Genomic DNA, 27,501 nt, shown 5'->3' with positions numbered 1-27,501 from the left:
TGGTTTCTCAATCCTCCTCCACGGTCAGCCACATTCAGAGAGTCCGGTTTGGTCGCCCGTCTGTCTCAATGGATGAACGCACCCCTCATGGTCCTGATTTCCTTGATCATGATCTCCCTCCTTTTACTCCTCACAGGACCTTGGGAGCTCAGTTCGGTGCTCCAATGTGGGGCTCTGTTATTTTCTCCATCCATTGCCAGGTGAATGTTCTATGGTGATATACAAGATATTCATGAGTATGGAAATAGAATCTGGACATTTCTGGCACCCTCTCCTCAGCTGTCCAAGGAACTAGATGGGGGCATCTTCCTGGACACCTGAGAACCCCTCTAGAATCAAGTCTCTGCCAACCCTAGAATGGCTCCCTTAATTAAGATATATAATTCCCTGTTCCCACATTCATCCTTGCTATATCCCAACTATCCTATTCCCCCAAGCTCTCCCCATCCTCCCCTTAACACTTTTCTCTCCCCATCCCCCCATCCCACCCCACCCCAAGTTCCCATTTTTTGCCTGGTAATCTTGTCTACTTCCAATATGCAGGAGGATAACTATATGTTTTTCTTTGGATTCACCTTCTTATTTAGCTTCTCTAGGATCATGAATTATAGGCTCGATGTCCTTTATTTATGGCTAGAAACCAATTATGAGTGAGTACATCCCATGTTCATCTTGTTGGGCCTGGGTTACCTCACTCAGGATGGTGTTTTCTATTTCCATCCATTTGCATGCAAAATTCAAGATGTCATTGTTTTTTTACCACCGAGTAGTACTCTAATATGTATATAATCCACACTTTCTTCATCCATTCTTCCACTGAAAGGCATCTAGGTTGTTTCCAGGTTCTGGCTATTACAAATAATGCTGCTATACACATAGGTGAACAAATGCTTTTGTAGTATGATTGGGCTTCTCTTGGGTAAATTCCCAGCAGTGGAATTGCTGGGTCCTGGGGTAGGTTAATCCCAAATTTCCTGAGAAACCACAACACTGCTTTCCAAAGTGGTTGCACAAGTTTGCATTCCCACCAGCAATGGATGAGTGTACCCCTTACATCCTCTCCAGCAAAGGCTATCATTGGTGTTTTTGATTTTAGCCAATCTGACAGGTGTAAGATGTTATCTCAGTGTTGTTTTGATTTGTATTTCCCTGATTGCTAAGGAGGTTGAGCATGACCTTAAGTGTCTTTTGGCCATTTGAACTTCTTCTGTTGAGAATTCTCTGTTCAGTTCAGTGCCCCATTTTTTAATTGGGTTAATTAGCATTTTAAAGTCTAGTCTCTTGAGTTCCTTATATATTTTGGAGATCAGACCTTTGTCTGTTGCGGGGTTGGTGAAGATCTTTTCCCAGTCAGTAGGCTGCCTTTTTGTCTTAGTGACAGTGTCCTTTGCTTTACAGAAGCTGCTCAGCTTCAGGAGGTCCCATTTATTCAATGTTGCCCTTATTGTCCGTGCTGCTGGGGCTATACGTAGGAAGCAGTCTCCTGTGCCCAAATGTTGTAGAGTACTTCCCACTTTCTCCTCTAACAGTTTCAGTGTGTTCAGATTGATATTGAGGTCTTTAATCCATTTGGACTTGAGTTTTGTGCATGATGATAGATACAGATCTACTTTCATTCTTCTACAGGTTGACATCCAGTTATGCCAGCACCATTTGTTGAAGATGCTTTCTTTCTTCCATTGTGTACTTTTACCTCCTTTATCGAAAATCAGGTGTTCATAGGTTTGTGTGTTAAGATCCGGGTCTTCTATTCAATTCCATTGGTCGACTTCTTTGTTTTTATGCCAATACCAAGCTGTTTTCAATACTGTAGCTCTATAATAGAGTTTGAAGTCACGGATGGTAATGCCTCCAGAAGTTCCTTTATTGTATAAGATTGTTTTGGCTATCCTGGGTTTCTCATTCTTACATATAAAGTTGATTATTATCCTCTCAAGATCTGTGAAGAATTTTGATGGGATTTTAAGGGGATTACATTAAATCTATAGATTGCCCTTGGTAGTATTGACATTTTTACTATGTTGATCCTCCCAATCCACGAGCAAGGGAGATCCTTCCATTTTCTGGTATCTTCTTCAATTTCTTTCTTCAAAGACTTAAAGTTCTTGTCAAATAGGTCTTTCACTTCCTTGGTTAGAGTTACCCCAAGATATTTTATGCTATTTGTGGCTATCTTGAAAGGTGACGGTTCTCTGATTTCTTTCTCTGCTTCATTATCCTTTGTATATAGGAGAGCAACTGATTTTTTGGAGTTGATCTTGTATCTGGCCACGATACTAAAGGAGTTTATGAGCTGTAGGAGTTCTTTGGTGGAGTTTTGGGGTCGCTTATTTACACTATCATATCATCTTCAAATAACGAAAGTTTAACTTCTTTTCCAATTCAAATCCCCTTGATCCCCTTGTGTTGTCTTATTGCTATTGCTAGAACTTCAAGCACTATATTGAAGAGATAAGGAGATAGTGGACAGCCTTGTTGTGTTTGTGAATTTAGTGGGATGGTCTTGAGTTTCTCTCCGTTTAATTTGATGTTAGCTGTCGGCTTGTTGTAAATAGCCTTTATTATATTTAGGAATGACCCTTTTATCCCTAATATCTCCAAGACCTTTATCATAAAGGGGTGTTGAATTTTGTCAAGTGCTTTTTCTGCATCTAATGAGATGATCATATGGTTTTTATCCTTCAGTTTATTTATATGATGGATTACATTGATAGATTTTCGTATGTTGAACCAGCCCTGCATCACTGGGATGAAGCCTACTTGATCATAGTGGATAATTTTTCTAATGTGTTCTTGGATTCTGTTTGCCAGTATTTTATTGAGAATTTTTGCATCGATGTTCATGAGTGAGATTGGCCTGTAATTCTCTTTCTTGGTTGAGTCTTTGTGTGGTTTAGGTATCAGGGTAATTGTAGCTTCATAAAAGGAATTTGGCAGTGCCTCTTCTGTTTCTATATTATGAAATACCTTAAGGAGTATAGGTATTAGGTCTTCTTGGAAGTTCTGGTAGAATTCTGCATTGAAACCATCTGGTCCTGGGCTTTTTTTGGTGGGGAGGTTTCTGATAACAGTTTCTAATTCTTTGCGATTAACAGGACTATTTAGATTGTTCACCTGGTCCTGGTTTAACTTTGGTATATGGTATTTATCTAAAAAACTGTCCATTTCTTTTACATTTTCCAATTTTGTGGCATACAGGCTTTTGTAGTAAGATCTAATGATTCTCTGAATTTCCTCTGTGTCTGTGGTTATGTCCCCCTTTTCAATTCTGATCTTATTAATTTGTGTGTTCTCCCTCTGCCGTTTGATTAGTTTGGCTAAGGGTTTGTCAATCTTGTTGATTTTCTCCAAGAACCAGCTTCTTGTTTCATTGATTCTTTGGATTGTTTTCTGTGTTTCTATTTTGTTGATTTCTGCCCTCAGTTTGATTATATCCAGTCTTCTACTTCTCCTAGGTGAGTCTGCTTCTTTTTTTTCCAGAGTTTTCAGGTGTGCTGTTAAGTCATCAATGAGTGCTTTCTCCATTTTCTTTAAGTGGGCACTTAGTGCTATGAACTTTCCTCAGCACTGCTTTCATTGTGTCCCATAGGTTTGAGTATGTTGTGTCTTTGTTTTCATTAAATTCAAGAAAGACTTTAATTTCTTTCTTTATTTCTTCCTTGACCCAGGTGTGGATCAGTAGTTGACTGTTCAGTTTCCATGAGTTTGTGGGCTTTCTGGGGGTAGCATTGTTGTTGAATTCCAATTTTAATCCATGGTGATCCGATAAGATGCAGGTGGTTACTTATATGTTTTTGTAACTGTGGAAGTTTGCTTTGTTACCGAGTATGTGGTCAATTTTCGAAAAGGTTCCATGAGCCGCAGAGAAGAATGTATATTCTTTCCTGTTTGGGTGGAATGTTCTATAGATGTCTGTTATGTCCATTTGGTTCATTACCTCTATTAAGTCTCTTAATTCTCTGTTAGGTTTCTGCTGGATTGACCTGTCCATTGGTGAGAGAGGAGTGTTGAAGTCTCCCACTATCAGTGTGTTTGCTTTGATTGCTACCTTGAGTTCTAGTAATGTTTCTTTTACATAAGTGGGTGCTTTTTTTTAGGGGCATAGATATTCAGGATTGAGACTTAATTCTGATGGATTTTTTTTCTGTAATGAGTATAAAGTGTCCCTTTCCATCTCTTCTGATTGATTTTAGTTTGAAGTCAACTTTGTTAGAATTTAGTATGGCCACACCAGCTTGTTTCTTAGGTCCATTTGCTTGAAAAACCTTTCCCCAACCCTTTACTCTGAGTAGATGTCTGTCTTTGTGGTTGAGGTGTGTTTCTTGTAAACAGCAGAATGTTGGATCCTGTTTTCGTATCCAATCTCTTAGCCTGTGCCCTTTTATAGGTGAATTGAGTCCTTTAATATTAAGTGATATTAATGACCAGTGGATGTTAACTCCGGTTTTCATTTTTTATTTGGTAGTAGAGATTGTGTGTTTCCTGTCTTTGAGATGTGCTGGTGAAGGGTCACTAGATGTCTGAGTTATTTTGGGCAATGCTGGACTCCTTTGTTTGTGATTTTCCTTCTATTACTTTCTGTAAGGCTGGATTTGTTGTTACGTATTGTTTAAATTTGTTTTTATCTTGGAATATTTTGTTTTCTCCATTTATAGTGAATGAAAGCTTGGCTGGGTATAGTAATCAGGGCTTGCATCCATGATCTCTTAGTTTCTGCAAAACATCTATACAGGACCTTCTGGCTTTCATGGTTTCCATAGAGAAGTCAGGTGTTAGTCTGATAGGTTTATCTTTATATGTTACTTGACCTTTTTCCTTTGCAGCTCTTAATTTCTTTCTTCATTCTGTATGTTATGTGTTTTGATTATAATATGGTGAGGGGATGATTTTTTGTGATCCAGTCTATTTGGTGTTCTGTAAGCTTCTTGAACCTTAATAGGAATATCTTTCTTTAGCTTTGGGAAGTTTTCTTCTATAATTTCCTTAAATATATTTTCTGGACCATTGAGCTGTAATTCTTCTCCTTCTTCCATGCCTATTATTCTTAGGTTTGGTCTTTATATTGTGTTCCAGATTTCCTGAATGTTTTGTGATGAGAATTTGTTGGATTTGCTGTTTTCTTTGATCAGTGCATTTATTTTCTCTATGGTATCTTCAGAATCTGAGATTCTTTCTTCTATCTCTTGTATTCTGTTGGTTATGCTTGTTTCTGTAGTCTCTGTTCGTTTACATAGATTTTCCATATCCAGCTGGCCCTCGGTTTGTGTTTCCTTCCTTGCCTCCATTTCAGTTTTCAAGTCTTGCACTGTTTCCATTATCTGTTTGATTGTTTTTTCTTGGTTTCCTAGGATATCGTTTATGGATTTACTCAATTCTTCAAACTTTTTGGTATTCTTCTTGTCCATTTCCCTAAGGGAGTTTTTCACCTCCTGTTTAAGGGACTCTATTACTTTCATAAAGTCAATTTTTTTTCTACTTCTTCTTGATTAGTGTGTTCAAGTCCTCCTGTTGTAAGTTCGCTGGGGTCTGGTGCTTTCATGTTGTTTTTCAAATTGTTGGAGGAATTCTTGCATTGGTGCCTGCCCGTTTCTTCCTCTGAATAAACCTCTTTGGATGTTCTTTTAGAAGTTCAGTTCACCCCAATGAATTCAATTCACTCACCCCAATGAATGATGGATCTTCTGGTACACAGTCAGGTCTCCTTGCTGGCCAAGTGGCTCACTGACAAAGGGCCTACCTTGCTGCAGGCAGGCTATTGAAACAGGGGATCTTCCACTGGCCTGGGTGCACTCAATTCCAGGTCCTGGCGCCCAAACAGGCTGAGCTGTGGGATTTCGTGGCCCCAAAGATGGGAGGATGAAGCGGCGGGGGAGGGGGGGTTTTCTGGGTGCGAGCTGGGAAGGGAGAGGAAGAGAGAGGCAGTATCCGGGGAGAATAAGCCCCCAATGAATGATGGATCTTCTGGTAGACAGTCAGGTTTCCTTGCTGGCCAAGCAGTGACAAAGGGCCTACCTTGTTGCAGGCAGGCTATTGAAGCAGGGGACCTCCCACTGACCTGGTTGCACTCAATTCCCGGTCCCGGGGCCCAAACAGGCTGGGCTGTGGGATTTTTGGCCCCAAAAATGGGAGGATGAAGGGGGAGTTTCTGGGTGCATGCTGGGAAGGGATAGGAAGAGAGAGGCAGTATCCGGGGAGAATAACCCCTGCAGGAGGAAGAGCAGGAAGTGTGTGTGAGGGGGTTGGGGAATGTAGGTGGCCCCTCTACAGGCAGCTGCTGCTGTTCAGGCACTGACTCACCCCAATGAGTAATAGATCTTCTGGCAGACAGTCAGGTCTCCTTGCTGGCCAAGCAGCTTGCTGAAAAAGGGCCTACCTTGCTGCAGGCAGGCTAATGAAACACACAAGGCAGTTTTTTATTCATTAATGGTAATCACAGCACACAGAGGGGAGGGGACTGTCACATCACTTCCCCATTTCTGTTTAAATAAAAGAAGGGTTTAACATAGTAAAATTACATTTAAAACGTTTTATTTTGACTGGAAGGTTAAGAGAGAGTGAGGGGGGGAGAACAATACTCTGAAATCAGGGCAGCTGTCAAAATACAACATGTTGGTAAGTGAATATAATATTACAGTAAAGCCAATGCTGTACCAAAGGGGTTTACAAAACATTCCTGTTTCCTGAAGCATGTACAAGCCATGTTTTCCTTATTCATCAAGTGTGGGATAGCATTGTGTGTAAACATCCAAACCCTAAGTAAAACATTGTTATCATAAAATTTTGCTACAGATATTAGATATAAAGAGAATATTTATATATGCCTGAGCCAGAGACTTCTGCTGGACCTGGTACAAGTCAGGGACCTCTGAGGGAGCAGACCTGAGCCAGTGACCTCTGGCAGAGGAGGCCTGAGCCAGCAACCTCCCCCAGAGCAAGCCTGAGCCACCAGCCTCTGCTGGAAAAAGCCCAAGGCAGCGACTATAGTGTGCAAAGCTCCAAACAAGCAACCTTCTTGGGAGAGGGCCCAAAGACCTCCAGAGTTGCAGAGTGATCCCCAAGAGTGCTGAGCAACCTCTAAGAACACTGAATGACCTCCAGGGTGACTGAAACTGTGGCACTGACGGCAACATGAGAAACAAATATATGAGCCTTGGGTCTACTGGAACATGGAAGATTGATCACCAGAGACACAACCCCAACTACGGAAATCAGAGGAAAATACAGGTAGAAAAGGTAAGAACACATTCAACATTACAAAGCACAACACAACACTATCAAAACCTACAATAGCAAGACCTGAACTCCAAAGTATAAATGGAGAAGAAAATGACCTAAAAACATTAGGAGAAACTTTGAGATCCTTAAAGTGGAAATGAATAATTCTCTCAAAGAAAGGAAAAGACAAAGATAAAATTGAAAGAAATCAACAAATCCACAAAAGCCAAGAAAAAAAGCAATCAAACAGATGAAAGAAATGATTCAAAACTTGAAAACCAAAATAGAGATAATAAATAAAACACAAACTGAGGAAATTATGAAAATGGAAATTATGTGAAAATGGTCTGGAACCACAAATGCAAATGCAAACATAAACAACAGCATACAAGAAATGGAAGAGAAAAATCTCAGTTGATGAAAATACAATAGAGGAAACAGACTAATCAGTCAAAGAAAACATTAAATCTAACAAAAACTTCATACAAAATATCCAGGAAATATGAGACATCAAGAAAAAGATCAAACCTAAGAATAACATGGAGAGAAAAAGAAGTGCAACTCAAAAGTGCTGAAAAAATATTTGACAAAATCATAGAAGTAAACTTTATTAACCTAAAGAAAGATATGCATGTGAAGAAACAAGAAGCATACACACCACCAAATAGATATAATCAAAAAAGAAGTCCCCTCATCAAATAATAATCAAAATAATAAACATACTGAATAAAGAAAGAATATTAAAAGCTGCAATGGAAAAAGCCAAGTAACTTATAAATACAGACCTATCAGAATTACACCTGTCTTTTCAATGTAAACTTTGAAAGTCAGAAGGTCCTCATCAAGTGTTATGCAGACATTAAAAGACCATGGATGGCAGCTGGGGCTAGTCTCCCTGGCTACAGCCTCTCTCTTCCTACCCCACCCAGCTTGCACCCAGAAAAACCATCCCTTATTCCTCCCCTCTTTGGGTTCGTAACATCTCCAGCTCAGCCCGATCAGGGCACTGGGATCCTGCAGGGAGTGCAATAGGCGGGCAGGAGTTTCTTTGTTTCAATAGCCTTCCTGCAGCAAGGTAGGCCCTTTGTCTGTGAGCTCCTCGGCAAGCAAGGACACCTGATCCTGTATAAGAAGATTCATAGAGGAGCATTTGGAAGAAGAGATGAGCAGGTGCCAATGCAAGAATTCCTCCAACAATATGAAAAAAAAAACCATGAAATCTCCAGAACCCAGCAATCTTACCTCAGGAGGATTTGAACATCTCAATCAAGAAGAAGTAGAAAAAATTGACCTTATGAAAGTGATAGAGGCCCTTAAACAGGAGGTGAAAAACTCCCTTAAAGAAATGGATGAGAAGAATAACAAAAAGTTTGAAGAATTGAGTAAATCGGTAAATGATATCCTAGGAAACCAAGGAAAAATAATCAAACAGATAATGGAAACAGTGCAAGAATTGAAAACTGAAATGGTGGCAAGAAAGAAAACACAAATCGAGGGCCAGCAATATGGAAAATCTAGGTAAATGAATAGAGACTACAGTAACAAGCATAACCAAGAGAATACAAAAGATAGAAGAATCTCAGATTCTGAAGATACCATAGAGAAAATAAAAACACTGATCAAAGAAAACAGCAAATCCAACAAATTCTCATCACAAAACATTCAGGAAATCTGGGACACAATAAAAAGACCAAACCTAAGAATAATAGGGGTAGAAGAAGGAAAAGATGTACAGCTGAACATTCCAGAAAATATATTTAATAAAATTATAGAAGAAAACTTTCCCAATCTTGAGGTGGGAGAGTCTTCTGTTTGAGTTGATTTCATTGGTTAATGAAGAAAACTGCCTGGCTCATTTGATTGGCCAGCCCTTAGGTGGGCAGAGTAGACAGAACAGAATGCTGGGAAGGGAAGTTAATAAATCGCCATGCCTCTGCTCTCTGAGCCAGACTGCCATGCCTCTTCTCATGGAGACAGATGCCATGAAGCCAGCCACCAGGTCAGATGTGCTGAATCTTTCCCGGTAAGACACCGCTCATGGTGTTACACAGATTATTAGATATGGGTTAAAGCAAAAGATGTGAGAATTAGCTAATAAGAGGCTGGAACTAATGGGCCAGGCAGTGTTTAAATGAATACAGTTTGTGTGTTGTTATTTTGGGGCGTAAGCTAGCCGGTGGCTGGGAGCCAGGCAGCAGGAAGCCGGCCCGCAGCTCATCACTACAGAATGGTGCCCACGTGGATAACTGGATCCACAGAAAGCCTGAGAAAGCTTGGGAAAGAATAGATTAAAGCATGTTTTCTTGTTAGCAGCAATTTCTCGGGTCTGGCTCTGCTTGCTAGAGGCTAGCAAGCGCTCTCATCTAAGAGAGGCTTCCTGACTCAGCTTTAGCTGCAAAACCCTGCAGCTCTTTTAAGAGGTCCTGCCACGAAACATTTAAATGGTGTTGATAAAAGTTTACTGCATGCTTGTTTGTTTTCAGCTGTAGCAGGAAAAAAAAGTTTTGCTGTTTTAAATTGCTGGTTTTCTGGGCCGTCCTGCCAGGGCAAACTCTGACACAGGCAGGCAGTCTGACTGACTGTAGTCTGTGAGCAGAATGCTGCAGCTTGCTTGCTGGCAAGTACCTTGAAATGCCACAGAGTTGTGGCAATAAAAATGGCTACAGCTGGTACCTCCGCCATGAGGCTGGAAAGCTAAGGAATGGGCTGGATTCAGCCGACAAAGCCACGGCTTTACTCCTACTGATATTGTTTCATAAATTAAAGGCTCATGTGGTCACAAAATGAGAGATATACAGTAAAAGAAAGATTCAAAGTAGAAGAAAATGTCTAAATGGTTTACTATGTGTTAAAAATATATGCATGCTAAAGGTTAAAGTTCTTAGGGTAAAAAAGGAAGAAAGAAAGTAGTTGGGTGTGGTAGTACACACCTTTAATCCCAACACGTGGGAGGCAGAGGTAGATTGACCTCTGTGACTTCAAGGTGTGGCAGCACACACCTTTAATCCCAATGCCTGGGAGGCAGAGACAGACAGATCTCTGTGAGTTCAAAGTGTTATAGCACACACCTTTAATCCCAGGCTGAGACAGTGGATCTCTGTGAGTTCAAGGACAGCCTGGTCTACATAGTTATCCAGGACGAAGATATACAGAGAACCTCTCTCAAAAAATAAAAGTAAAAATAAATGAAATAAAGGTTAAGATAAAGCCACATAAAGATGGAAAATGCACAAAGAATCTTGATCCTGTACACTATTATGCTCTCTTTGAATTGTTTGAATGCTGAGGAAGGAGCAACAGCTGCTAAAAGATATTTGTTTATAAATGCTGCTGAACTAATCCAGAATAGATATTTTGAAAATACCTTGACTTTAAAATTTGGATCTAAAGACATGATGCTTTGGAAAAGAGATTCTTCTTTTATTCTCACAGAAAATGAGACCCTATGGATTGCTTTTATCCCAATATGGTATGATAGAACACGCCCTCCTGAAAGGTTGCTCTGAATAACCTCAAAAAATTACTTCGCTCAACTGCTGACTGAGATGACCCTGGCACACAGATTATACCATGAAAGACCTAAATAACAGCGCCCCCATTCAGCAGGAAACAGTTTGGAGAGAAATAACTGCACCCATATTCCCAAATATTGTTTATAAATGTTTTTTTTACATTTAAAGGGGGATATGATATAGGTATGAATAATTTGCATTGATATGGATTTTGCTTTAGTGATTTAAATTTAAGGTCAATTTTGTTAAATGTATATGTATTTATGATACTGATTAAGGTATTGTGATTTTGTAGTTCATTTAAAAATGTTATGTATAATTAAGAAATATAGGTTGTTAATGAATAATCATCGATAATAGTCAAGCTTATAGTCATGTTAGTTAGATTTTCTAGATATATAGAGATATATTTCAGTTAGATAGACATTCTTCATATCTTTCAAAGACTGCAAAATATGGCATTTAGTGTTTTAATAACTTAAGGCTTTTCATGACAATAAGACACGTCGGCTCCTGGCAGCACCAATCTACTTCAAAAGGAAGATGGGCATCGAAGAGGCTCCATATTGAGTTTGATAGCCATTTGGGCAAGAAACTTCTCTTGCCTGGACTTATGCATAGACTAGGCACAAAGAACCTGCAGAAAGAGGACTGCTGAACTTGCCTAAAGGTGAGATGGTCTTTCGAGGTTCCTGATTCATGAAAGAGTCTTTGAGACATTCTGCAGGACACAGCAGATACTGACTGAACTGCCTTTGAAATTTCCTGTATCATGGAAATGTCTGCTGGAAACTATGGGTCTGTAGGCCGAAGGTGGATGCCCCAACAGTACAACAGAACTTTGGGTGACTGTCCAGGCAGCAAGATGTCTCTATCATCTCTAAAATTTTGGAAGTAGCTTACTTCTTGTTCACCTAGGTAATATTGTGTCTTTCTGGAGTCTTTGATGGGGTTGAAGAATAGATAGATAGTTATAGATGTTTTTCTTTGTTATGATAAAAGATAAAGTAGATATAAATATTGTAACTGTAATTCTTACTTGATAACTGTTTTGTTATATGTAATTTTGCTATGTTAAAGTTAAAGCCTTCTTTTTTTGTTTAAACAGAAAAGGGGGAAATGAGGTGGGAGAGTCTTCTGTTTGAGTTGATTTCATTGGTTAATGAAGAAAACTGCCTGGCTCATTTGATTGGCCAGCCCTTAGGTGGGCAGAGTATACAGAACAAAATGCTGGGAAGGGAAGTTAATAAATCGCCATGCCTCTGCTCTCTGAGCCAGACTGCCATGCCTCTTCTCATGGAGACAGATGCCATGAAGCCAGCCACCAGGTCAGATATGCTGGATCTTTCCCGGTAAGACACCACTCATGTTGTTACACAGATTATTAGATATGGGTTAAAGCAAGAGATGTGAGAATTAGCTAATAAGAGGCTGGAACTAATGGGCCAGGCAGTGTTTAAATGAATACAGTTTGTGTGTTGTTATTTTGGGGCATAAGCTAGCCAGTGGTGAGGAGCTGGGTGGCAGGAAACTGGCCCGCAGCTCATCACTACACAATCTAAAGAAAGATATTACTATGAAGGTTCAAAAAGCATACAGAACACTGAATAGACTGGATCAAAAAAAAATCCCCTTGCCATATAATAATCAAAACAAAAAACATACCGAATAAAGAAAGAAATTAAGAGCTGCAAAGGAAAAAGGTCAAGTTACTTATAAAGGTAAACCTATCAGACTTACTCCTGACTTCTCTATGGAAACCATGAAAGCCAGAAGGTCCTGGATAGATGTACTGCAGAAACGAAGTGACCATGGATGCAAACCCAGACTACTATACCGAGCCAAGCTTTTGTTCACGATTAATGGAGAAAACAAAATTTACCAAGATAAAAACAAATTTAAACAATATGTAGCCACAAATCTAGCCTTACAGAAAGTAATAGAAGAAAAATCACAAACCAAGGAGTCCAACAATGCCCACAATAACTCAGATATCTAGCGATCTTTCACCAGCACATCTCAAAGAAGGGAAACACACAAACTCTACTACAAAAAAAATGACCAGAGTTAACAACCACTGGTCATTAATATCACTTAATATCAATGGACTCAATTCACCTATAAAAAGGCACAGGCTAAGAGATTGGATACGAAAACAGGATCCAACATTCTGCTGTTTACAGGAAACACACCTCAACCAGAAAGATATCCTTGTGGATTCCTGGGAGTTTCCATGGCACCTGGTTTCACCCTAACCCTGAATTGTTCCCCACATCAAGATATCTGCTTCATTACTTTCCCTCTTTATTGCTCCCAATATACCCAACCTGATCCTTCATGTTCCTATCCTCTGTGCCCACAACTCGCACCCTCAGTGCAATCACTTGGATTCCCCTTTCAAGGGACGTTCGTGTATCCCTCTTTGGTACCTTTTTGTTATGCAGCATCTCTGAGCCTTTAGATTGTAGCCTGACTATCCTTTACATCTATTATTCCATAGGAGTGAGTACATGCCATGTTTGTCTTTCTGGGTCTGGGTTATGCTCTCAGTATAATTTTTTTTTCTGGTTCCATCCATTCTCCAAATATTTTTAAAATTTTGTTCTGGGCAGAATCTCTATTATTCCTTTTATCCTTCCTTCTTTCCTTCTTTCCTTCCTTCCTTCCTTCCTTCCTTCCTTCCTTCCTTCCTTCCTTCCTTCCATCCTTCCTTCCTTCCTTTTCTCTCTGTCTCTCTCTGTTTTTCTCTCTCTTTCTATCTTTTTTTGAGACATAATTCCTCTGTGGCACAGCCTTAGCTGTCCTGGACCACTCTTTATAGACCATTTTGGCCTCACATTCACAGAGATACCCCTGCATCTTCCCCTTGAGTACTGGGATTAAAGTTATACATCCAGGCACCAGGCAACATATTCCTTTTCAAATGTTTATTTGAAATATACGTTCCTGTTCTATACCTAAGTTTTCTCATTTAAAATAGTTCAGTGTCTCCATCCGCTTTCATAGCTCACTACATGGGTGTTGATGAGAAAGATAAAACTGCATGATTTTTTATTATTTATTTGAGAAAGAGTTTCTCAAAACCTGTCTATCCCTGGGCATTTTGAATCTTGCTCTGTAGACCAATTGGATGCAAACTTATGCCTCTGCATCATTCCCTCCCTGCTTTGGACTTGGTATTTTTTGATCCCATCTTGTTCATCACAAGGATAGATCACAGGTCAGCCTTATGGTAAACTCCCTTGATTGAAGTCCTACTTCCTCTGTCCTCCTGTCCCGTCTACCTTTTATTTTGACACATGCTCTCATTAAGTTTCCAGGATAGCTCTAATTGTCAGTCTGATTGCCTCCGACCTGAGTGGTTGGCATTAAAGACCTGTAACCCAAGACTTGTTTTATCAGCTTTTGGAGGATATCCAATTTGTTCCCATAGTGACTGTATCAGATTGTACTCCAACTAGCAATAAATAAGTATTCCTCTTTACCAAAAGATTCACCAGTATAAGCTGTCATTCATTTTATTGATCTTGTCCTTTCAGGCTAGATAAGATAAAATATTATAGTAGTTTCCCCCCACCCCCATTTTTCTGATGGCCAAAGAAGTTTTCTTTTCTTCTTTGATTATTTCTTTGTATACTTGTTAATTCTGTGAGACAAAGTCTGTGTAGAGTCCTGATTATCTTCAATTCCTCTATGTATACCAGGCCCAGCCAGAACTCACAGATGTCCTCTTGCCTTGGCCCTATAACAGCTGTGACTAAAGGTATGCATTGCCACAGCCAGGCTTTTTAACATTTTAAAAAAGTGTTTTGCGGGCATTTGTGTTTAAACTTTTTTTAAAAAAATAATATCTTTATCGATTACTTGTGAATTTTACATCATGTACTTCAAATCCACTCATGCTTGTTTATTTTCTGGCCGCTGAGACCCAAAATAATCACACAGAAACTATATGATTTACAATACTCTTTGGCCTATAGCTAGAGCATATTGCTAGCTAGATCTTAAATCTAGAATTAACCCATTTCTATTATTTTATAATTTACCACAAGGCTTGTGGCCTACTGGCAAAGTTCCAACTAGCAGTTCACATTTTTCCCCTCTGGCAGCTCCGTGGCATCTCATTGACTCTGCCTCCTTTTTCCTAGAATTCAGTTGAGTTTTTCCTGTCTACCTCTATTCTGTCCTGCACAGGCCCAAGACAGTTTCTTTATTCATTAGACAATGAAAGCAACATATATACAGAGGTCTTCCCGCACCATTTCCCCTTTTCTGTTAAAATAAAAAGAAAGGTTTAAACATGTAACAAAACATAAAAACAGACAGGAAGACCAATGGAACAGAATTGAAGACCTAGATATCAATCCACACACCTATAAACACCTGATTTTTGACGAAGAAACAAAAACATAAAATGAAAAAAAGAAAGCATATTCAACAAAGGGTTCTAGCATAACTGGATATCAACATGTAGAAGAATGAAAATAGATCCATATCTATCACCAGGCACAAAACTCAAGTCCAAATGGATCCAAATGGATCAAAGACCTCAACATAAAACCAACCACACTGAACCTAATAGAAGAGAAAGTGGGAAGTATATTTGAACACATTAGCACAGGAGAACACTTCCTAAATATACCAACAGTAGCACAGACACTGAAAGAAACAATTAATCAATGGGACCCCCTGAAACTGATAAACTTCTGTAAAGGAAAGGACATGGTCAACAAGAGAAAACAGAAGCTTACAAAATACAAAAAGATCTTCACTAACCCCACATCAGACAGAAGACTAATCTCCAAAATATACAAAGAACTCAAGAAATTTGACATCAAAAGAACAAAGACTCCAATAGAAAATGGGGTACAGACCTAAACAGAGGACTCTCAACAGAGGAATCTAAAATGGTTGAAAGTCACTTAAGTAAATGCTCAACATCCTTAGTCATCAGAAAAATGCAAATCAAAACAACTCTGAGATTCCATCTTACACCTGTAAGGATGGCCATATCAAAAACACTGAAGACAACTTATGCTGGAGAGGTTGTAGGGTAAAGGGAACAATCCTGCATTGTTAGTGGGAGTGCAAAAATTTCCAAATTTTCAGAAAATTGGGAAACAACCTTCCTCAAGACCGAGCAATACCCCTTTTCTGTATATATCCAAGGGCTGTTCAATCATACCACAAGGACATGTGCTCAACTATATTCATGTTGCATTGTTAGTCATAGCCTGAACCTGGAAACAACCTAAATGCCCCTCAATGAAAGAATGGATAAGGAAAAATGTGGTACATTTACATAATGGAATACTACACAGCAGAAAAAAAACAAAAAAAAGAAAAAAAATCTTGAAATTTGCAGGCAAATGGATGAATCTAGAAAACACCATTTTGAGGGAGGTAACCCAGATCCAGAAATACAAATGCCATATGTACTAACTCATAAGTAGCTTTTAGACATAAAGCAAAGAAAAGCAGCCTACAATTCACAATCCCAGAGAACCTAGACCACAATAAGGACCCTAAGAGAGACATACATGGATCTAATCTACATGGAAGTAGAAAAACACAAGATCTCCTGAGTAAATTGGGAGCATTTGTACCGTGGGAGAGAGTTGAAAGAGAGGAGAGAGGAAGGGAGGAGAGCAGAAAAACTGTATAGCTCAATAAAATCAATCAATCAATCAATCAATAAATCAATCAATAAATCTGGAAAATGGAGAATGTTAACAGGTCTAAGAGGTGTTAATGAGGTGATTCAGTCAATGGGCCCTCCACAGTCTGGATTTCTTTGCCTTCCCTATTGCTTAAAGGATGGCTCTGATAGTTATTGACATAAAATTTGCTTCTTCACTATACCTTTACAAGAAAAGGACAGAGAAAACCTTGCATTCACAGTGCCTACTTACAATAATTCTCAGCCTGCTAAAATATACCAATAGAAAATTCTCCCACACAAAACATTAAATAGTCCCACCCTGTGCCACTCCTCCTTTGCACTGAGACTGGTCCCTTCATCTTAAAGGGAAGAGTCTTCTTAGTCTTAGATCTTCCTGGTTGTAACTCTTTTTAAAATTTATTTATTTATTAAAAATATCCACCTTCTCCCATTTCCCTCCCACTCCCCCACTTTCCCTCCCCCTCCCTCTCCAGTCCTAAGAGAAGTCAGGGTACCCTGCCCTGTGGGAAGTCCAAGGCCTTCCCCCCTCCATCCAGGTCAAGGAAGGTATGCATCCAAACAAACTAGGCTCCCAAAAAGTTAGTACATGCAGTAGAATCAAAACCCAGTGCATTATCATTGGCTTCTCAGTCAGCCCTCATTGTCAGCAACATTCAGAGAGTCTGGTTTGATCACATGCTCATTCAGTCCCAGTCCAGCTGGCCTTGGTGAACTCCCATTAGATCAGTCACACTGTCTCCATGAGAGGACACACCCTTCACGGTCCTGACTTCCTTGCTCATGTTCTCCCTCCTTCTGCTCTTCATCTGGACCTTGGGAGCTCAGTCCAGTGCTTGAATGTGGGTCTCAGTCTCTATCTACATCCATTGTCAGATGAAGGGTCTATGGTGATATGCAAGATATTCATCAGTGTGGCTATGAGATAAAACCAGTTCAGGCACCCTCTCCTCTGCTGCCCAAGGACCTAGCTGGGGACATCTCCTTAAACACCTGGGAACTCCTCTAGAGTCAAGTCTCTTGCCAACCCTAAAATGGCTCCCTTAATTAAGATATATACTTCCCTGCTCCCATTCAACCTAGACTTCAGCAGAATATCCTATCTGGACCAGATCCCTACTGGTAGTTGAAAGTCTATATAAGGACCTGGCCTTAGATGTCTACTGCATCCAGGACACTCCCAGACTCTCCAACATTTCTCTCCCAATTTCCACCAACCTTCCCACCTGGTGACCCTAATCAGTCTGCAGAACCATTCAATGAAAGCCTGGCACACTGAGTCCATTTTTTCTTTCATGAGTAGAAAGTGCTGATTAGTTTGGAAGCTGAGAAATTAGCAGGTCCTTGGAACTGGCCTATTTGTGATACAGCATGAAATAAATTTGAGAATTATGGTCGGAGACCATCTCAGATAACTGTTGTCTATACAGCAAGCGCCCCATGGGTCATGCTCATTCCTTCATATTACTGTGGACTCTTTCTTTCTTTTGTTTAAATGAGAGTGTGTCACTCTCCATAGTTCTGGCTGCCGTGGACTCACTATATAGACTAAGCTAGCCTCAAACTCAGAGCTTCCTGTATCTGCATTCTTTCTGCTGGAATTAAAAGTTTAGGCCACCCTGCTTAGATCAGTCAACTCTTTGATAAAGCCAAGGGCCTGCTCAGTATTCCACCTTTTTCACTGTGGGGATGAATGCAGTATGTGCACATGGCACTGGAGGTATGTGTGTCATAGCCCTGTCCTGTAAGCACAGGGCCACAGAACAGAGATGTTGGGAAATGAAGTGGGTCCAGAGTCCTTTATATCTAAGCCATATCAAGTGCTCAAGATTTTAATTTTCTGCTTGTGGTAACACATTATCAAATAGTAAGAGAGACATAAAATTTTACTAAAATCAATTTATTGATTTAAAGATAAGGTATGAATAACACAATAGATTAATACAACTCGCTAATTCAGGAGAGATGCTAATAGGCCAGGTGTATTAGCTCACACCGAGAAACTCACAATTCTGTGTGCAGAAAGTGGATAGCCAGAATGTATAGGCATCCTGAACAATGTGAAGAAATGCTCTCTCACAATATTTGCACAAATTTTACATAGTGTATATACATAATCAACAGTTAACCCCAAACAGAAACAAAAACACTAAACAATTAATACTCTGTGTCCAAAGTCTCAGCCTCAAATTGTAGTAACAAAATTGTGGGAATGAAATCAGGCAGTTTTCTGAATATTAAAGGTCAACCTGGGATGCATAGAGTTAGAATTTTGTCTCAGCAAAAAGAACTGAACGGTGTGTTGGAAGCTGTGTGTGATCTCCATTCTGTGGTAGTTGAAGGCATGGGTGTAAGCACCATCAGGATCAGGAGTTGTTAAAATAAGTCAAGCAGTGGAAAGTCGTCACCTAAGTCAGGTGGTGACACATGGCCTAGGAGGGCATCCAGTTTACAGAGATTTTCAATAAAGAGCTGATCTGCGTTGTCCTTGTAGCCTTGGTCATTCTCAGAGACTGGAGTGGGGTCAGCTGATTCTGTCTCACTTTCTGTTCCAGCCTCTGCAGCTGCTGTTGAAGCTGTGCTGGAAACTGGGGGACAGACTGGGTCTGGACCTTGGGCGGGTGCCGGGTGGGCAGATGTCGCACAATTGGCAGACTGACCAGGGATTCTATCTTCAGCTGCCGCGAACTGGCCAGCTTGTGCGCACTTCAATGTTTCATGTAAGAGACATTTATTGGTCTGATTGATGGAAAGGGTGGAATCTGGCTCTGGGAAACAACTTGGGCTAAGGGGAGGAGGAAAGCTGTCATGGAATGGGCTCCCCCACATTGAGAACATGGATTCTGAGTCGGGAGAAATAATGGAGGGGCTGACTTGAGGAGGAGCATGGACACCCAGTTGTTGCTGGGGTGAGGAATCCTCAAAAGCAGAGGCCATGAGGACAGTACCATCGGGGCTGGCATATTTAGCATGGGAATCCTGGCCTCCCATCTGTGGGAGTTCTCTATTTTTCTTTCTCTGCTGCCTCTGCTCCCTGGATCTCTTATTCTTTTTCAAGATCTCCTCACAGGCCCTGTCGATCTTGCAGAAAATGGATACCTGGTCTAGTGAATTGTTCAAGGAACTGAACTGAGGAGGAGGGGTCACAAGTGAAGGTCTCTGACACATGGAGAAGATAGGTTCCAAGTGTGGGGCAATATTCAAATGGCTGAGTACAGGAGGAGCACTGACACCCGATTGTGTCTCACGCCTAGAATCTGAGGTGGCTGATGCATCAGGGAGGACACAATATTCGAGAAGTTCATACCTACCATGTGATTGGTGGCCTCCCTTCTCAGCCAGTTCTATATCCTTCTGCCTCTGCTGCCTCTCCCTAACTGGGCTCTTCTTGAAGCATTCCTCCTCAAACATCTGATCAGCAGTAGATAAGTTGGGTTCATGGTCTGAGGAGTTACTTGAGGAGCTAAGGTGAGGAGTAGAGCTTATTATGCAAGGGCTCTGAGACTGGGAATCAGCACTGGCATATGTACCAAGAGGAACATGGCCTGTGGGGGAATCTGTTCTTTCATGAGATCCATAGCCAGGATTACCAGGTAGTTCTCGAGCCTTTCTGCGATTCTCTTTAGCTCGCCTGTTCTTAAACCAGATCTGGAGAGACAAAATTAAAAGGAGATCAGGAGAGACCAGGTGTCCCATTTAAGTCATAAATCTGAAGATGCTGGAAGAAAAGGCTGGACCTCCATCAGAGAACTCTAATAGTCACAAAGACAGAAAAATGAAGGCAGGATGAGCTGGACCTGAAACCCAGAGACTAAGGAAGCTTCTAATAGAAGTGGATTTTTAAAGGGGATACCTGAGGTTGAGGCAACTAAGCCACTATGGGGTACAATTATCCTTCTGCATCACATCATGTTTCTATACTAGGGGTTTAAAGGGAATGAGAATCCAACCTCGGAAACAGTTTCATCAGCTTTCGACAACATTTTACTCTGCCAAGTAGTCACAATAATGGAGGGGCACAAGACATGCAGGAGTCCGGGGAATTGTGCAGACAGCTTCTAAGGGAGAGCACATCTGACTAGAGGAAAGAGAGACAGGGGAGAAGTCATACCTTGATATTCGACTCCTTCAAGCTTAACGTTTCAGAGAGTTCCTTGCATTCCTTTTGGGTCAGGTACATCCCCTTATCAAAGTGTACTTTTAAGACCAGCTTTTGCTCCTTGGTGAACACTGTGCGCTTCTGTTGCCTCCTTGGATCATTGGGAGAAACGTGTGTCCTTGTTTCTTGAGAATCTTGTGCATATGGTGGACCTGAGGTACTTGAAGAACCTTGGGTGACTGGGTTCAATGGCATGCTAGAGGATTTGTAACTCTGATGCACATTGGGGCTTCCAATCATTTTTAGACCAGGTGCCAGTGGAAAATCCTGGGGAACTCGAGTTCCTGGGATCATATGAAAATTTGTTTCCATTGTGAGATCTTTGTAGACTGGAGAATTTGGGACAAAAATCAGAAATCAGAGAAGCCATACAGTCCCCAGCTTCCACACTCAAGTCTCACCATCTAATGTTCCAGGCTTGTGATACTGCACCGTGCACAGGCCCGTGCCTTGACTGGAGAACACTGAACTAAAGCACTGTGGCTGGGACAGCACACAGGGTCTCAACTGCGCCAACCCTGACTGCACCAATCTTTGCACTCACTCATTTGGCTCTCAGTGTTCACATCTACAAGGTAAACAAGCAAACATCTCCCGAATTTTCACAGGTCCTTCAAGCCATCAAACTGGGAATGTGGTGAATTTCAAACTCCAAACACGCATACAGTCTCCAGAATGTTACCAATGATCTTGCTTTTTAGCTCCCTCTCACCCCATCAAGGCAGCCCCCAACTGACCTATCATACACCCATTTTCTTGAGGTCCCAACTCACCAGGAAATCTATATGTTATCCCACCTTGTTCAGATCCCTCTTTGTTTAAACACTAACTATTCCAGGGACCAGGGCTTCAATATCTTCTCCAAACCCACTCTTTGACTCCTCTTCCACTACTGATGCTTTGGTGCCACTCATATTTCAGCCACACACCTGAGAACACTACTGATTCAATCATAATTGTCCTGTTTGTTGTTGTTTCAGGATTATTCTATTAACCCAGGCTAATCTGGAATCCATTATGTTACAAGGCTGTCTGTCCTCAGTCTCAGAGATTGTCTGCCTTACCCTCCTGAGTGGTACCATTAAAAATGTGGATAACCTCTGGACCACAAAGTGTTTAATCATTGTTTTCTGAAAGCTTATGGAGTGACAGGTTTGTGTAGAAAATGAAACCTAATACTAAGGCCATGCCCTCTTGGTGCTAAAACAGAAGAAATTGGGTCTTGACATGTTGCCCAGCTTGTTTGCCATTGCAATTAAATGCTGATTCCTTGAAAGGTTATCTATTTTAAGAGCATTTATTATTTCTACATGCCAGGTTGGGATAACAGGGCTATTTGATCTTGGAGGAGCACAAAGGCAGATCAGGAGTTCAGGACTAGCCAAGAGAAATTACACAGAATCTCCAAATCCTGCTTACACTACTGGAGATTCTGTCTCAGAAAGAAAAAAAAAAAACACCAAGCAACAGCAAATTTTCTCCAAGAGTTTCTAGGGATTAAAAGCAAGAATAATCACTAATACTTAATGCTGTCAAGATTACATAAGAGGCTAGCTCCATCCCATCCCCAACCAGCCTATTTTTCTGTAACCTTGGTGGTACTCTGAAACACAGCTTGCTCCAATACTGAAGGGACTTAAGAGGTGAGTGAAAAACCACACAGCAGGACACACCACTCTCTAGGACCTCCACATTGGGGCAAAACCCCAGGCCCCTCCCCCAACTCCTTTGGTTTTTCTAGCCAGCCACCAGGGGGTTTCCTATGGGTAGGCTCCCCCATAACTCAACCCCATCCACTAACATCACAAGCTGTTATCAACAGTGTGCCTAAGAGCTCAGAGTTTGCTACAACACTGAGGGGACCAAGGGCTTGCTACAACACTGAGGGGACAAGGGAGAACACAAAGATAGCAAACCAGGAGAGATGACCAAGAGAGCAGGCTATTAGAGACCTCAGAGGTTTTTTGAGACAGACATTAACAGTACAGAGCAGACCAAGAAAACTTCCCAAACATGAAGACAGCCACTGCGAGGATTGGACCAAGATGCAAGACACTGCAGGCATCATTTGAAGGAAGAGATGGGTTGGTGCCAATGCTTCCTCCAACAACCTAAAATGCAACATGGTAACATCAGAACCCAGGGGTCACATGACAGGAAGACCTGATCATGCTAACCCAGAAGAAGTAGAGGAAACAACTTTAAAGGTAAATTTGTACAAATTATGGAGAGGAAATGAAAAACTCCCTTAAAAATTGGAGGAAAAGACAAACAAAAAATTAGAAGAAATTAATAAATCCCTCAAAAAAAAAACCCCAAGAAAATCAAGAGAAAACAATCAAACAGGTGAAGCAAACAGTTCAAGACTTGAAGACTGAAATAGAGGTAAAAAAGAAAACATATAATGAGGGAATTCTGGATATGGAAAATCTGGGTAAACAGACAAAACCTACAGAGACAAGTATAACCAGCAGAATACAAAGATAGAAGAAGAAACAATCTCAGGTGTTGAGGATTCTACAAAGGAAATAGACTCATTGGTCAAAGAAAACATTGAATTCAACAAATTCGTAAGACAAAACTTTCACCCCTCCTCTCCCTAATCAATGCAGCCCTCCCCCAACCTATATATCATATACACACTTCCTTGCAGCCTCAACTCACCAGGAAATCCGTAGGTTGTTGGACCTTGCTCAGACTCCTGTCTCTGTGTGATCTCTGCTTCAGGCTCTGGTGCTTAAATACCTTCTCCAAGGTCAAAACTCAATAAGCTCCACCCACTTCTTGGCTCCTCCCACCCTGTAGGCCCTCTAATCCATACCCACACCCAACGTTTTACATTCTTTGAAATTAGCACCACCCCAGTGGGCCTCATCCTACTAATTCAATCAAAACTGTGGTATTTGCTTTTTTTTTTTTTGTCTTAAGTCAGTGTCTTTTTATTAGCCCAGGTTATTCTAAAATTCACAATGTTGATCAGGATGTACTCAAACTCACAGACATTACCTTACTTCATTGTCCTGAGTATTAGCATTAAGGAGTGGGCCAAAAGGTCATTGGTTGGTTTGATGATTGCTTTCCAATTTATTATGGCATGGTAGGGTTCTGTGAAAATTGGAAACTATGAGGACCTTGCCCTCTTGGTGCTAAAGGCCAGAAAGAATTCAGACTCCACATGTTGCCCAGTTTCACAGCATTTGCAATTAATTGCCAATAGTGATGTTCTGTTTTTGTTTTAATACATATGGCTTGTCTAAATATCAGAAGGGAAACAAAAAGCCAAAAGACATCAGGTGACTAAGACCAGCCATGGAGTGACTGGGCATGGGGAATTTCCTGAGGCAATGTTGCTCAGAGTCCCACCTGGGCGGTACCGTGGGATTCCTCAGGTGTGTGGTGTTGTGATCACTCAGAACTTGGAGTTTTCTTATTTGTCCTATTAGCTTTACATTTGATATTTTATATCTATTAGAGTCTAGGTCGTATATATGTCATAATAGATCATTGGATTCCCTGGATTGGTGCAACAGTTTTTTTTATGAGCTACCATGTGGGTGCTGGTAATCAAACCTGGGTCCTCTGCAAGAACAACCTGTCTTAACTGTTGGCTGTTTTCCCAATCCTAATTGCTGACTTTCCCCCTTCTTTTGCTTGATTTTTGTTTTCTGTTTAAAAATAAAGGGTACAGACCTAAATAAAAAAGAACTCTCAACAGAGGAATCTAAAATGGCTGAAAGACATTTAAGGAAATGCTCGATATCCTTAGCCAACAGTGAAATGCAAATCTAAACAAACAGAATTAAAACAAGTCTAACAGGATGAAAATAAGTCTAACATGATAAACACAAGTGCATTTCCTTTTGGTAGAAATATTTCATACAATATATTTTAATCACTTTGCCATAGGGTCTACTTTTAATCATAAGACTCAAAAGGCAGAAGCAGTAGGATCTCTGTGATTTCTGGGCTACCCCTGTCTACATGACACTTTCTAAGACAGCTCGAGCTACACAGAAAAAAAAACTTTAAATATTATTCAAATGTGCATTTGTGAATGTGTAGAAAGAAGGGGATAAGAGGAAGAGGAGGGCATAAGGGGAGGGTTGGAGAGAACTTGAGAGAATGGGATAGTAGAGATGGAGAAAGGACGGATATGAGAGCAAGGAAAGAGATATTTTGATTGAGAGAGCAATTATGGGATTAGCAAGAAACCTGGCTCTAGAAAAATTCTTAGGAATCCACAAGGATGATTCCAGCTAAGACCCTAAGCAATAGAGGAGAAGGTGACTGAACTGACCTTGCTCTTAGTCAGACTGATGATTATCTTAAATATCACCATAGTACCTCTGTCCAGCAAGAGATGGAAACAGAGGCAGAGACCCACATCGGAGCACTGGACTGAGCTCCAAAGATCCAGTAGAAGAGTGGAAACAGGGAGACTATGAGCAAGGAAGTCAAGACCATGAGGGGTTCATCGACTGAAACAATTTGCCCGAGTTAATGGGAGCTCACCAACTCCAACTGGACAGGGAGTGAATGAGCATGTGATCAAACTAGTCCCTCTGAATGTGGTTGACAGTTGGGGCAGACTGAGGGGCCACTGACAGTGTCACTGGGATTTGTCTCTGCTGTATGTGCTGGCATTTTGGTATCCTAAACTCGTTGGATGTATACCTTGTTCAACCTGGATATGGTGGGGGAGGGCCTTGGACTTTCCACGGGGTGGGTTGCCTTAGCCTCTCTTAAGACTGAGGAAGGGGAAGGTGTGTGGAGGGAGTAGGAGGAGGGAGGGAAGTGGGAATTTGGATTGATATTTTTTGAAGTAATAAAATAAAATAATAAAAACGAAAGTGGAAAGAAGCCTTAAATGTTGGGCACAAGAGACCACTTCCTAAATATAACCCCAGTAGCACCTACACTAAAACCAACAATAAATAAATGGGACCTCCTGAAACTGAAAAGCTTCTGTAAGCAAAGGATAGAGTCAATAAGATAAAACGTCAGCCTACTGAATGGGAAAAGATCTTCACCAAGCCCTCATCAGACAAAGGCCTGATCTCCAATGTATCTAAAGAACTCAAGAAATTAAACAGTAAAATTCTAAATAACCAAATTTTAAAAATGGGGTACTGAACTACACAGAGAATTCTCAACAGAAGAGTCTCAAGTAGTCAAAAGGTACTTAAGGACATGTTCAACATCCTTAGCTATCAGGGAAATGCAAATCAAAACCACTCTTATACCTTTTAAAATGACTAAGATAAAAAACATTAATGATAGCTTATGCTGGAGAGTATGTGGTGTAAAGGTAACTCTCATCTATTGCTGGTGGGAATGAAAAATTGTCCAACTATTTTTGAAATCTGTAAGGTGAGTTCTCAGGAAATTGGGAATCAACCTACCTCAGGATCCAGCAATCCTACTCTTGGGAATATACCCAAAAGAGGCTCAATCATACTACAAAAGTATTTGTTCAGCTATGTTCATAGCAGCATTATTTGAAATAGCCAGAACATGGAAACAACCTAGATTCTCCTCAGCTGAAGAATGGACAAAGAAAATGTGGCACATTTGTACATTAGAGTACTACTCAGCAGTAAAAAAAAATGACATCTTGAATTTTGCATGCAAATGAATTGAACCAGAAAACACTATCCAAAGTGAGGTAACACAAACCTCCAAAAATTAATATGGTATGTACTCGCTAATAAGGGGAAACTAGCCATAAACAAAAAAAAAACATTGAGCCTATAGTTTGAGATCCTAGAGAAGCTAGGTAATAAGGTGAACACAAAGAAAAACATATAAAGACCCACCTGGAAATTGGAAACAGGCAAGATTGCCTGACAAAATTGAGAGCAGGAGGGCCGGGGATAGAAGGAAGAAGAGAAGAGGAAGAGGACAGAAGAAGGGGAGAGATGAGGAGAACTTGAGGGAATGGGAAAGTCAAGATGGAGGAAGGACAGATATGAGAGCAAGGAAAGAGATATCTTGATTGAGAGAGCCATTATGAGCTTAGCAAGAAAAAGGCTCGAGAAAAAGTCTTAGGAATCCACAAGGATGACCCTAAGCAATAGAGGAGAGGGTGCCTGAACTGGCCTTGCCCTTAGTCAGACTGATGATTATCTTAAATATCACCATAGAACCTTCATCCAACAACAGGTGGAAACAGAGGCAGAGACCCACTCGGAGCACTGGACTGAGCTCCCGATGTCCAGAATATGATCAAAGAGTTCAAGAAGAACCCATGAGGGGGTTCTTCCACCAACAGTTTGCCTGAACTAATGGGAGCTCACCAACTCTAACTGGACTGGGAATGAATGAGCATAGGATCAGACTAGTCTCTCTGAACGTGGTTGACAGTTGGGGCAGACTGAGGGGACACTGACAGTGTCACTGGGATTTGTCTCTGCTGCATGTGTTGGCTCATTGGTATCCTGTTATCCCTGGATGTGTACCTTGCTCAACCTAGGTGTGGTGGGGAGGGCCTTGGCATTCCACGGGTTGGGGTGATTTGCCCTTTTTTTGGGATTGGAGGGGGTGGGGCAGGAGAGTGGTGGGGACGTGGGAGGAAGGAAAGGAGTGAGAATCATGATTGGTATTGTTTAAGTATTAAAAAAATTAAAAGTAAAAATTAAGAAGTCTTATCTCTACCACGTTGGGCAACTGCAGTCTAAGAAGACTAAACATACTGAGTTAACAAAGGCTACATAGCCTCTCTCTCTTCCCATTTTATATTCCCACTAGTACTAGGAATAAAGGTGTGTGACTCCCTAGAATGGGGATTAAAGATTTGAGCCACCACCACCTGGAATTGTTTGTGCCTTGATCTTGTGCAGCCCAGCATGGCCTTGAACTCACAGAGATCCTTCTGCCTCTGTCCCCGAATTCCTGGGATTAAAGGTGTGTGTCTATCCCTGATGTCGTTTGGCTTA

General features: G+C 40.9%; 1 protein-coding gene across 1 annotated transcript; it reads right to left on the bottom strand.

Annotated features, from left to right (window-relative positions):
• Window positions 1–18,362: 18,362 nt before the first annotated feature.
• LOC119820495 lies at window positions 18,363–22,805 on the bottom strand. Its single transcript, XM_038338883.1, has 3 exons — window positions 22,580–22,805; window positions 20,519–20,895; window positions 18,363–20,055 (listed from the first exon to the last, which is right to left on the bottom strand). Exons 1-3 carry the CDS (start codon window positions 22,689–22,691, stop codon window positions 18,784–18,786), a joined length of 1,761 nt encoding a protein of 586 aa, XP_038194811.1. The 5' UTR covers window positions 22,692–22,805; the 3' UTR covers window positions 18,363–18,783.
• Between the last annotated feature and the right edge of the window lie 4,696 nt (window positions 22,806–27,501).

The sequence above is a fragment of the Arvicola amphibius genome, chromosome 8, assembly GCF_903992535.2.
Source record: "Arvicola amphibius chromosome 8, mArvAmp1.2, whole genome shotgun sequence".
NCBI classification, from domain to species: Eukaryota; Metazoa; Chordata; class Mammalia; order Rodentia; family Cricetidae; genus Arvicola; species Arvicola amphibius.
The sequence above is the reverse complement of the archived record's forward strand: the minus strand, read 5'-3'. Positions and strand labels throughout refer to the sequence as shown.

Bases quoted from the DNA above. Each gene is read 5' to 3' on its own strand.
- LOC119820495 (XM_038338883.1), bottom strand. From the start codon at position 22,691: ATGTTGCATTTTAGGTTGTTGGAGGAAGCATTGGCACCAACCCATCTC. The intron at 20,896-22,579 runs GTTTGGGAAGTT...CAAATTCTCCAG, and splicing joins CTCGCAGTGGCTGTCTTCAT to TCTACAAAGATCTCACAATG. The intron at 20,056-20,518 runs GTATGACTTCTC...TTGTCTCTCCAG, and splicing joins TGAAGGAGTCGAATATCAAG to ATCTGGTTTAAGAACAGGCG.